Source organism: Neophocaena asiaeorientalis, unplaced genomic scaffold (assembly GCF_003031525.2).
Source record: "Neophocaena asiaeorientalis asiaeorientalis breed wild unplaced genomic scaffold, Neophocaena_asiaeorientalis_V1.1 scaffold961, whole genome shotgun sequence".
Lineage (NCBI taxonomy): Eukaryota > Metazoa > Chordata > Mammalia > Artiodactyla > Phocoenidae > Neophocaena > Neophocaena asiaeorientalis.
The window spans coordinates 769739-783021 of NW_020173916.1; the positions used below are offsets into that span (position 1 = coordinate 769739).

Here is a 13283-nt window from a genome sequence, read left to right on the forward strand (position 1 = left end):
ACTCGCGCAGCTCTGCCTCCGCCTGGCAGTCTCGTCCGCGATCCCGGCCCGGGGCTGTGGCGTCGGCTCGGACCCAGGCAGCCGGCAGCCCGCGCGGGATCCGGACCACCGCCGGAGGAGCTCGGCCGGCATGCTGAGCCCCCTCCTCGGCTGAAGCCCGAGCGCGGAGCAGCCCGGGCGAGCGCCGGCTCCGGAGACGAAGGCGGCGGAGGCGCGAGACCGAGCGGACGAGCGGCGGAGGAGCGGGGGGAGGAGGCGAACCCGGAGAGGGGCCCGGAAAGAAGTGGTGGTGGTGGGCGTCGTGGCCATGGCGGCGGCTATCGCCAGCTCGCTCATCCGGCAGAAGCGACAAGCCCGGGAGCGTGAGAAATCGAACGCCTGCAAGTGTGTCAGCAGCCCCAGCAAAGGCAAGACCAGCTGCGACAAGAACAAGTTAAACGTCTTTTCCCGGGTCAAACTCTTCGGCTCCAAGAAGAGGCGCAGAAGGAGACCAGGTTGGAAGGGGCTCTTGGCTGGCTTTTTCGCCCCCCCGTACTTTACGGGTGTGGAGGGGGCTGGGGGGCGTGGATGGAAGCGGAGGTGAGTTTGTCGGCGGCCCATCTAGTGCGGATGTGGCCACCTAGCTGGTGTGCGTGCGTGGGAAGCGATCGCTTTCTCGCCTCCTTCGTAACAGTAACAGGCTTGCTGCATTGCAACTGCCGTGGGACAGGCGCAGAGCCTGGGGGCATACCCTGCCCAGCGGGCGCGCAGTCAGCTTCAGGCAGGCCACATGTGTGCAAGCCCGTGGGCTCTGGGCAGGCGTGACCCAGACGTGGCTATCGCGTGAGTGGCGTGTAATTGCAGGCGCGGAGCTGGGCAGACCCCTGCCCACCCCCCACCCCAGGAAACCCGGGGAATCCCTCCCTTGCCTTCACCCCCGAAGCTCTGACCCTTCCCCTCCAGCTTCCACCCCCAAGGGCCGTGGGCTTCCGCTATCTAGGCATTCTGTTTCTTTGATCACTTTTAAGCTTATCGGGACAGACTTGTGGTGCAGCTTTGAAATATTTGCTGGAGAGAAGGGGGTGGATTCCTAGAACCTGTGGCAAAGAGCTTAGTGATCTGGTTGAGACTAGTCAAACTGTGGTTACTTGCTACTAAAATGCAGGATTCAAGAGAGTTTAAACTCAGAGCCAGATCGTGGGTCCTTTTGAGCCTGTTCAGTGAGAAGAGTAGCGCGGTATTCCGGTGCCAGGGGAAATTCACACAGCTAGAGGTGTCGGGTTGCGTCAAGGTAGACCTTCAGGCGTAGAGGCAGCTTATTTGGCTATTCTCAACCAAATGTATCCTTTAAGCTGTTTCCTTCCTTTTACTAGATAAATATCACAGAATTTCAGACTTATTCAACAATCTGTTATTTCGCTGTTTGTGTGTTCTACACATCCTGGAATAGAAATGCAGACACACATTTTCTGCTTGCTCGAAGTTTTTAAGGCATTAGCTGTAAATTAGGCTTGTTTTTAAACAGGTTTAAGCTGTGGTAAAGCATGATTATGTGGCCTGAATAATCACGTAAATATCATTTCAGTGCAGGTGTCTGTATTCAATAAAAGCAAATTTTGGATAACATGGCTGTTATTGATAAATGAGGCACTTCATTAATCTATGGTGATTCATTATTGAAAATCATTTTGAGAATATTTTGGATAATTATATTTGATACGAAATTTGAAAATAAATATGAACTAATTTTCTTTCCTCCCCACCAACAAAACCCCTGCTCTTTGCACCCATTTTCCCTAAGGATAATTAATACGATAGGGTATGATAATGGTTCTTTTATTCTCCCCTCCCCCTTTTTTTGTATCGCGTCTCAATTTTCTAAATAGAAGTCCTTTGATGGGGTTCCGGGTTATTAATGCGTTTTCAACCTTCTTAGAATGGAGGGAGTTCTTTATTCTAATTGTGGTATTTCTGAGGGAAATCATTGCTAGTGTGTTTTTGGTCCCTGCTTGGTAAACCACTCTAAATCATCTTAGTATTTCTCCTTTTCCTTCCACATAAGAAGTAGCACGTTGTTAAAAGGCAGAATATGCCATTTGCCAACCCATTTCGAATGCTCAGTGAGATAGAGTGCCACTCTGTAAGCCAAAGGACACGCTATCAGAAACTGTCTCTGCTGTCAGTAGCTTTAGGGCTTTACCAGTGTTACCAGGTAGAAATCAAATGTTTCTTCAGTTCGGAGATTGGTTCTGAAGCTTGGAGTTTGTTGGTTTGTTTTCTTTCTTTCAGGGGACTCTTTAAAAGTGTCATCTGACCTTTTCCACTAAAATTTTTAAATAAAATTAGAGTTCTGAAATCTGAGTCTTTTCAACTATATATGTACAACTTATCAATTGATCCAAACCATCCTTCTCCTTGCAGAGCCTCAGCTTAAGGGTATAGTTACCAAACTATACAGCCGACAAGGTTACCACTTGCAGCTGCAGGCAGATGGAACCATTGATGGCACGAAAGATGAGGACAGCACTTACAGTAAGTGACTGCAAAATAAATAATAGTATATCCCAGCATGTTGTTGACACTGTGTTTTCTTTCTTTTTTTTTTAAATTAACAACCCTTGCTAAATCCCAAAGCAAATCCAAAATAGAGTCAACACTATATAATCCTGTTTCAGCAGGTTAACCTAAAGGAAGGGGAACATGAAAATATCTAGAATAGTGAACTGTAGCAAATAATGTTGACACCATTCTAAAGAACAATCCAAATGTCATCTCCATGGTAATCTGGATAGATTTATGGCTGTCCTTTGGATTTTATTACTTTTTTCCCACAGAAAATTTACTCACCCACACACTGATCCTGAAATAGCACGGTTATCTCTACTCTTAAGAACCGGTCTCATCCCAAGAGAGAGGAGAGGTTTCATGTCAGGAGAATTCATCATTACAAGCTTTCACTTCTGCTCCCCCCACCTCCACAGACACTGATAACTCTCAGACTAATTGGGATTTTAACACTGAGATACCTCCACAGGTGGGTAAAGACATTTCTTTGAGTGCTTTATTTTTAACCGTGGTCTTAGGACCGAATTGGAGAGTCTCCATCACGGTGAACCTAAAAGAGAAACACATCAAAAAGAAAGTCAATTTTATTTCCAATTACTGAAGGATAGTGATTCCAAGATATTATATAACCTTTTGTTACATATGCTTTATTTATTTGGAGTCATCAAAACATAAACTCACAAATAGTAACGCCCTCTTCAATGGTAATAATTGGTGGGGTTTTGCAATTAGCAGGTTGCTGCAGACCTATTCAGTGTTGCATGAGGCTAAACCACCTAGCTCTCACCACTCCTTCCCAATTTTCCCTAATTTATATTGCATTTCCCTCAGGCTTTGTTATTTTCCCAGAAATAGTCCCATTGCCAAGGAAAGCCCATCTGAATGCTAACAAGTCCTCTGCAGCATTTTCAGAGATGTGGGGCTAGAGACGACAAAGCCATAGACAAGGGTTCCAATGTTGAGTGTTAAAAGAGTTTTCACATCCTTTAAGAAACCTTCCTGGGCTGGTGGGCTGATTGACGGCCAATGCAAGACCTCAAGAGGAAGTCACCTTTAATTACCCTTAAAGAAAGCTCTGTTGGTACCTAGGGTGAAAAAGTTCCATACTTAAATGGTTTACTCGTTTTTTTGCACTGTTTTGCAAAATGCAGTGTTACTGTTGTGATCCTGAAGTTCTGCGATGAGTATGCTAGATGTTCTTTCATGCATACTTTCTTCTATTCGAAAAAAATGAGTCAAGGGTAACTAGAAGGTTTTACTGCACTCCTATAACAGACATGAGTCCATTATGACCAGTAATAAAACATTCCCATAAATTGTATGTTTAAATAGGTGTTTGGGAAAGAAATTAGGGGATGTAAGCTGCTCCGTTTTCCAAAGTGCCTCAGCAAAACAGATTCATTGGGCGTTATTGGAAGGAAGTTCACGATCAGCTGCGAATGAACCCCACCCGGTCAGGTTTTCCCCCATCAACTTTTAACTTTTTTTGCAGATGGAAATCAGTGAAAAACTTATTTTTGGTCCAGTGTTCACATGCGTTTCCTGAAAAGGGAAAAAAAAAACCCAGACAATTCATTTGTTTATAAACAGCAATATGGCATACACATAAAGATCACACTGTATATGTAGTCATTTTAGGATGTCACACACACGTAGATATATACACACAGACACACACACATATGTATGTAAATCAAGGTTCCATTTCTTAACTATGGAATCAGGTAGTAGGTTTTACTTTTCAATTCTTGCATATGCATAGCTTGTGCCTTTTGGTTGTCCTATAACTGACTGATATGCATGGCATTTCTGTATACTAATGATATTGTCAGGCCTTTAAAGAGACAGAACCTGTGTTTAGGCACAATGAAATAATGAGAGGTGCGTCAGCTGATGGTATTACCATCACATGAAGCATACAAATGAAAAGTATCTCAAAATAAATAGCAGGTCTGTGGGGCTTCACTCTACCCATGCTGCCAAGTATAACCAGGGGCCAGAGAGCTAGCTTTTCTTCCCACTTAAGTACATTGTAGGGTGTAAGTCATCATGAAACAAGAATGTTTAATGGTTAAAGTGATCATTAAAATGATCATCATTGAAATGGAAGTTTAGCCGTGCAGATGGCTTCTTTTTTTTTCCCCTAAGCCAAGCAGTTTTCTTGGCATTCATTATTTAATTAATTATTTTAAATGAGTGGAACAAAAATACAAGTTTTTTTTCCCAACTATCACTTTTTCATTTTAGACTGTTTCCTTAATATGCATTCCTGGTATTATGTTTATATTTTTCTTATTTTTATTAATTTTTAGGATTTTTCATTTTTTTCTTGCTTAATTCAACGTGGTTGATTTTATGATATTTTAATTCTGACACGATAAGCCAGATCATGGTAAAACAAATCAGTTCACGTTTACCCAGATACATCTGTTTCTAAAAACATATGTTTGATGTTATGCATTCAAGCTGACCTTAGGTAGCTTTAGTACAATGATAAATGTTAGTCCAATAAACTCTCATCATAAGCAAGTCAACCATTGTAAATTATCTATTGCCCCCTGAAAAGGAAAAGATGATAGACATTTCAAGGGAGTGGTTTTATTATATCTGCCATGGGTTCAATGAGGGCGATGTTAGAATAGGCAGCTTTCCTTTCAAAACTCCAGTAGTGTTACCAGTTCAATGGGTCAACTCTTTCCAGTCTACATTAATATATACTTTTAAAATTACTCCCTTTGAGAAATTGATCTTAACCCAACTGATAAAGGATGGCCTCGCTTTCGTATTCGGCAAACACTGAGTGCCAACTGTGTGCACATCTCTGAGAAAAATGGTCCCTTCGAGGTAGAAGGAGTTTGTTTTTACGTAGACACAACAGAAAACAAGAAACGAAGGCCCTTTTATTTATTAAAATCTTCAAAATTTTGGCAGAAATGGAAAAAGATATTAGGTGTTTAGTGAATGTGTTTTAGATACACAAATAAAATCAATTGTTTTCATGTTCAGCATATTTTCATCCTAATCAAAATAATACCTTAAGTCCATGAAGTACTCCAGATTTAGAGAAGCAAAGGCATATTGGAGAATATTGAACCTGTGCAAGCTCACCCTTGATGTAATTTCTTTGCATTTTTATCTGGAAATACTGTCCCTTTAGACAGACTTGAAACAAACCTGTTTTATGATCTATCTTGAATGTCAAAAGAAAAAAGATTGGACTGGTATCACCCGTCACTCTCCACTTTTGCTGCTCTCTTCAATTTTTTATTTTAGAGTGGTATTTTTTGTTTCTGAATCAGGCTTCACAGAAATTTATGGTACGTAGTGAAAACTCCATGGCCACTATAGAGTTCATACCATTATTCAGGAATACATAATGCCGGGCATGGGTTACTGATGTTCTTTGCTTCTCTTCCTCCTACTGCTATCTGATGTTTGGGACTTAAGCATTTTATTGCCCATTAAAACCCACCTCAGAGAGGAGTTAGGGCACACGGTGAAAATCAAATATTTCTCTCTCTCTTTCTCTGTTTTTTGCTCGTTACCACCTGCATTCAGAGAACTAAGAAGGTTCAGAATATTGTAAAAATTGAAGTTCTAGAAACAATTCTGAGCGCCCTTTATTACCTGTCATCTATCATCTATTATCATCTATTAGTTTGACTAAACTAGGATTCAGACATACACTGGTGTTCTAGTTGTCTAGTGGTATGGCTTTTAAGCCAAACCCATATGGAGGTTTTTGTTTGGTTTCATTTGGTTTTTTAGATATCAGAATTTAAAACTATGAGCTTTTATATAATGGGATTGTGATCGATTACATTCCCAAAATGTAATATTATCATGGTTTCACCATACAGATTGCTAGCAGTCCACAAATGTGTGTTGAGCACCTGCCGTGAGCAAGGTACCATCAACAGAAAGAGATAGAACGTATACGTGACATGCTCAATGAGATCAGACTTCATTCCTGGGCACTGCATGGTCAAATATAGCATTAGATCCTGGCTCGCAATCTGTGCAATTACTTTCCTTCACCTCACATAACAGAAGGGCACAGCTTCAAATATGATGAGTATTGAATGAAATGCCATCAGTGGCATGTGGTAGGAGCACTTGTATTTTGAACCGAACAATGTCCTAGCTCCTCTCTGGTGACACGCTGACTTTAAGGGAAAGGTACATTGTAGGCTCGCCAAGGAATATTGAGTTCTTCATTAATATTTCTCAACTCTGTAACCCCACCTACTGTAGTAGAACATACATACACCAAGATAAGAGATCTGAGAGAAACTATTCTTACCCACGGGGTGACTGCTTTACGTTCTCGTTCACAGGAATGATAGCAGACCAATTTATCATCCTCCATAAACTTACACACCAAGGCAAAAATCGTCAACATTGGTCTAGGACTCTTGAGAGAAAGGTGCACAGGCTATTTTCAAAAGATGTGTGTGGCAAGCACTACGTTTTAAAAATGTACTGTTTTATTTTTATTCCTGGTGTAGGAGGGAGTAGACAGCTGGTAGGGGGAAGACGCCCACTGGTTTCATCCAGTGAGTGGTGTGTGATTGTGAGGAGAGCCGGGGTGTAAGTTTCACGCAATCAAACCTTCAAATGGAGAAATGAAGGCCTCCTGGGCACCAGCCAGCTGCCCACTTACAACTATTTAGGAAAAAAAAAAAATGAAATAAATAAACCTCTCAAGTTCATTGTTTTTATTCCTATAACCTTTGCTCCCAGAGACTAAAAGACAACCTATCTCAACCCAATCTTAGAAAATGTTCTTTAAGAAATACTACTGTGGGAACGTAAGACTCCTTTTTTTTCAAGGCCTGGAACTCTTTTTTTCTGCTTGCGTCGGAAATAATACAGATAATTTAGGTGAAGGAGTTGGACTAGTGTCTTTTCTAAGATTCTAGGAATCTCTCCCCAGCTGATAGATCATATCTGTGTCTGAATTTCAGCAGTTGTCTAAGGGAGTAGTTTAAAACCTTGGCTGGTTGAAAATAAAGCTATTTAATATGTAGACCAATTTCTGGAACTGGATCTTTACAGAAGCATCAAGATTTCCCACCTCCAACACTATACAAACCATGGAATTGTCTTCCATTTTCTCCGGGGTGTTTAAAAATATGTAGCTATAGTCCCCATTATATGACTGCAACCATGAATCAAGAATACTGAAAGGGGGCTTCCCTGGTGGCGCAGTGGTCGAGAGTCCGCCTGCCGATGCGGGGGACAAAACATTGAAAAGCTATGGAATTCGAAATCATAACCTTGTTTTCAATTCTTTTTGGTTGCAGCTCTGTTTAACCTCATCCCTGTGGGTCTTCGAGTGGTGGCTATTCAAGGAGTTCAGACCAAGCTGTATTTGGCAATGAACAGCGAGGGATACCTGTACACCTCGGTAAGCCTTTCACTGTGTTCATGTTTTGATTTTTCTAGTTTTCACCTGATATGAAGTGAAATAGGCTGCATATGTGTTATCATTGCAGATTTGTGTGATTTGAGGAAGAGTGGTCTGGATGGAAATATCTTTGAAAAGACATTAATTTCCAGTGAAAATTATATCTATTACTAATTAATCATTTGAAGCTAGCATTTTGGGTATAAAATTCAAAGATTCACTACACATTTTTGCATACATTGGCATATGGGTTGTTATTTTGCATAGCATATGATATAATGGTCTGTCTTGCTGTGGTGCTTTGCAGCTGTGGGAAGCAAAGCCATTTCTATAACTCAGTTCAACATATATTTATCCATGTTTACTCCTAAAGAAATTAATGAAACCTCATCCTCAAATCAACTCTAGGACATAAAGAACAGTTTTAGAAGTGTTTCTGTATCTTATCTTCAGTTCAGTTAGGTCACATTTGCTGTCTCTACTTTAAATTCTGTTTTTCCATCAAGCACAGTTCAATCTCCTTACAAATTCCTGCTTGCCTTTTCTTAAAAGTTTATAATGTACAGAGTACAAAATGAAACTTTTTCCAAGAAATTTATAAGCCATGTAGACAACAGTTCAGCTAGGAACCTGGGGCCACATTAAACTTTTAAAATTTTTACACTTAAACATAGGCAGAAATGGTACAGTACCAGGGTTAGGATTTTATTCTTAGCAGTAGATCTAGATGCAGAGTACAGGAGACCACTTAATATATGAATATTTTTTAATCTTTGTTTTGAACTTCATATATTCTAAGAAAAGGGTAAGATGTTAAAAATGGAGAAGATTGCTTCTCAAACTTCCTTCTAGATAGCCTTGAAGTAGGCTATTACCATGACTAGAGAAATCTGTTCCTCAAACTGCAAAAGTGGTTACCTTTAAACACCCTTGCCCTGGCCTGTTCCTTAAATTTATTTCAAAGCCAGGTATGTAGAAAGACTCTCAGACCTGGTGAAACCATGTCATAACTGTTTTTCAGAGACCAAGATGGGAAAGAGGGACGGGAGAAGAGTGAGACCAAAGGGCCTATTCATTTGGTAAACCTGGGTAGTGCATTTCAGATTCCACAATAAAAGATTGGAAGCGTAATCTTCAAATCCTGATCACGATCAGCATTCCTATCAGGCCATTTCAACTGTCTTGTTGTTTAATAAATGCAGGGGTTTTATTCTTTTTACAAATGCAAGATTTGAGTTTATTGCAAACTTCATGACATCTGTCACTTTATTAATACATGGCCATTATTATAAACAATAGGAAAGGGGATTTGTCTTTCAGATTTGTGCATTAAGATAATTTAGTAACAAAGGATTTTAATTAACCTCATTTAGATCAACAGACTACCTCATCAGGACCAGATGCAAAGGTAGGTTTTTCATAAAATAAATGACTGCTTTCTGCAACTACTATGCAGGTATGGGAAGGAAATGGAATATACAGGGCATACTTTTGAGAAGGTAATACCAGATGGCGTAGGAAATCATTACTGGTAAAGCATCCAGAATTTCACTGAGCTGTGCGGTCACCATTGCGGTGCCCTGATGAGAAAGGTTGATTTTTTTTAAATCTGGCAACAGTAAATTTTTTAAAACAGTTTGCAAATAATATGTAAGTTAGAATGAGAAAATGGCATGTAAGTTAGGCAGTATGTCACGTGCTCCCACTCAAGAAAATTAGGGCATGCAGTATTACATGTAGGGAATTGATGTCAAAAACTCATAGCCTACCATTCAAGTTGACTGTTATTCTAGCAGATGGTAAATGTCAACGTGAGCTCATTTCTAAGGAAGGCTTTCCAGGGGAATCAGCATTGTAGATGGATGGGCTTCCTTTCTTTGGTGGGCAGGCCAGTATACAGCAAAATGTGGACCACTTTGTATGCATTTCCTATTAAGGAAGGGAAACCTTAAGTAAGTGTTTCCTATTAAGGAAAAGAAACGAGGTTTTCTTTAAGGAGGAGAGGTGTCTGATTGATAATCCTAGAGTTCTTAGAGGAAGAAATACCCAAATTAGTCTGCTCCAGGAAAGAATCAGAATCTTCTCCAGGATAAATTACCCAGTTCTTCTCATTACTTCTTACTGATTGTGGTTTGGGGTCCCATCACCACGTTGATCACTATCCTCAGTGGGTACTCCATTTATTATCATCTTGTAAAAAATATTGGGCTTCCCTGGTGGCGCAGTGGTTGAGAGTCCGCCTGCCGACACAGGGGACACAGGTTCGTGCCCCGGTCCGGGAAGATCCCACGTGCCGCGGAGCGGCTGGGCCCGTGAGCCACGGCCGCTGAGCCTGCGCGTCCGGAGCCTGTGCTCCGCAACGGGAGAGGCCACAGCAGTGAGAGGCCCGCGTACCGCAAAAAAAATAAATAAATAAAAGTAAAAAAAAGAAAAATATAGTATTCAGACTCTCTCAGGATATTGTCTGTCTTAGTGACTTCAACAATACAAGACCAAAAAGCTAGATGAAATATCTTGCTTCATCAGGAAGAGAGGGTCGGTCACCAAAGGGAAAGCTTCCCTTACATAAAACTGTGGCACTTCTGCTACTGAAATACTGTATGCAGTTTCGTTAACAAAGAGAAAATAAGATTTGGACAAAGACCTTAGGGAGGAAGCAAAAATAAGAAAAGGAAGTAGAGGCTACTGATGTGGGCAAGTAAAAAAATCTGTTAGGAGGTTATTGAAAATTATCTTGGTGAGGGCTGACTAAGGTCTGCCTTAGAACGTTTTCAGTGGCAATGGCTAAATGGAGATGGATTTGCGAGGCATTTCAGAGGTAGAATCGTGAGGATTTGGTGGCTGATTGGATTTGGAGGGAGAGTAGGAACACCATGTATGGTTGAACATGTATAGCTGCCATTTACTGCACAGATGGAAATAAAGTATCCTCAGGTAGACATTTTTTAAAATTTGCACAGCAGTGGTTATTAGGGTCCCTGAGGGAGAGCGAGAATTTTACCTTTGGCAGTTGAGTTGATGGTGAGCTATTAACCAAGATGGAGAATAAAGGAAAAACTACAGATTAGGGGGAGAAAAAAAGATACCTGAGTACAACTTGACATAGATGTTTGAAAATATGAACCTAGAGCTTGAGGAAGAGATGTGAGCTAGAGATAAAATGCGGGAGTTACCACATGTAGGTGGTGGTTGATACCACGAGAAGAGTTGAGGAATACATAGCGTAAGGAGAAAAGAGAGTTTGTCGAATAATATTAGGCAGTACTAGCATGGAAGCGGCCAGCAGCAAAAGAACGAATTGTGGCCGATATCACAGCATTGCAAAAACCAAGTGGGGAGAGAGTTTTCAGAAGAGTCAACAATGTCAGAAGCTTCGGAGAAAACAAGTAAAACAAGAACTAGGAACACACCGTATGAAGGTCTTCAGCAGTCTTGGCAAGAGCACTGTCTGTGGAGTAGTGGGGACAGAAGCCAGACTGCAGTTACTTGAGGAATGAATGGGAAGAGAGGAGGTAGAGGCAGTAGGTGTAGACTTTCTAAGGGAAAGGGAGACATGGGTGAGTATTTAGAGGAGGACATGGGATTGAAGAAGGCTTTGAGGGTTCTTTGGTTTAAACTCTTGAATATATTTGTTAGCTGAAGGGCAAGAGCTAGTACCGAGGGAGGTGCTAAAGACATAGGAGATGGGACCCTTTGTGGAGTAGGGTCCCAAAGGAGTCGGAGAGAGTGATGGAACTGAGTAGAAGTGAGAGGATTAGATTCACCTTGAAGAGATGCTGTTTCTACAACAGGAGGCAAAGAGATGAGGACAGATGCGGACGTAGGTGTACTAAGTCTGCAGGTGATGGACAAGGAAGTTGAAGCATTTCCAGCCAGATGACCTGTATTTTCCCACTGAAACAGGAAAGAGAGTCATCTGCCAAAAATCAGGCATAGAGAGGACATAGGTGAAGGTTTGGAACAGCTGTTTTAGGAAAAGGGAGGGGAAACAGTCTAACGACCAGGGGTGGGTAGACTGTGACCCATGGGCCAAATCCACCTCTTTTTGTAAATACAGTTTTATTGGACACAGTAACACCCATTCAAAAGTCTATGGCTGCCATTGCGATACAACAGCAGAGTTGAATAGTTGCAACAAGAGCCCTTGTGGCCCGTAAAGCATAAATTATTTACTATCTTGTCCTTTACCAAAAAAAGTTTCTTGACGCCCTAGTCAGATGATAGAAAGCTTAGCTACCTATTAGAATCACCTGAGGACCTTTAAGAAAATTCCATTCTCTGTGCTGAACACGAACCAATACTATCAAAATATCTGAGGATGGAGTCTGTGCAGTAGTATTTTCCAAAGCTCGCCAGATGATTCTAATGTGTAGCCTGGGTTGAAAACCACTGATAGACAACTAAGAAAAATGATTGCTGAATAGCACTGAGAACTGCCCCCCCGCAATGAAGTCAGAAACCATGAATTTATAGGCACTTTTGTCCTATATCTGAAATTTCTGAAGCTGACCTTCTTTTTCTGTTCTTGTAAACAAATTGCCTTTACATTTCTGAAGGCTTGTTTCTTGAGATGAAAGAAAATGCTGATCCTTCGGAGAGATTCCTTTTCTTTTTTTCTATCTTCTTTTGCATTTCTGCTTCTACATCCCTCCATTTCTTTTATTTTTTTCTCCTCGATTTCTTTTAAATTCAGTTTTACACTTTTACCATTTCTTACCCCCTTTGGTCATTAAATAAAGAAATAATACCTCCACATTGTTATTGCTACAGAGATAGCAATTTGCTTTCCATGATTAATCTCAGGATCCTTGCACCCTTCCCCCTCCCTTTTTTCCTTGTTGCCATGGGGGACAGACTTGATGTAGGCTCAAGTGGCAGTGGGAAACCATCTGTGGCACAGAGACTCATAATTAGCCATTATTTCATAACATATTTACTTTTGTCCATGATATAACTAAGTCTTTCTAGAACTGTAAGGAAATTATTACTCATTGTGTATAGAGAACTTTGTTCATACCTCTGGTTTTCCTTTACTAAGAATAATGAGTTGGACCCAAGCTTTTGAGAGTTCCTGAAAACTTAATAGTATAAAGCCATTTGTAATACGTATTTCAAAACTGCTTGAAATAAAGGAACATTCGCTCTAGGAAAACAAGAGTCTTAAATGTAAAAATGTTATTAATGTCCTAGTAACTATCTTAATAGAGGAGTAATAACAGATATTAGAAACAAGATAATAAAGACTCAAAGCTGAGCCCAAAGCATTTTCTTCTGCTTTTGGAATATTCCAGAACTTGGCAGCAGCATTTTTCCCTGCCTAATTATTTCC

The 13283-nt window shown here is 40.9% G+C and overlaps 1 protein-coding gene across 1 annotated transcript in view; it reads left to right on the forward strand.

Moving 5' to 3' along the window:
* The window catches only part of FGF13 (fibroblast growth factor 13), a 67338-nt gene continuing 54055 nt past the window's right edge, over window positions 1–13283 (forward strand). The window contains exons 1-3 of the mRNA XM_024751894.1: window positions 1–494; window positions 2401–2511; window positions 7851–7954. Of these exons, the coding sequence (XP_024607662.1) occupies window positions 308–494; window positions 2401–2511; window positions 7851–7954 (402 nt within the window). The 5' untranslated portion in view covers window positions 1–307. The remainder of the gene's footprint in view (window positions 495–2400; window positions 2512–7850; window positions 7955–13283) is intronic.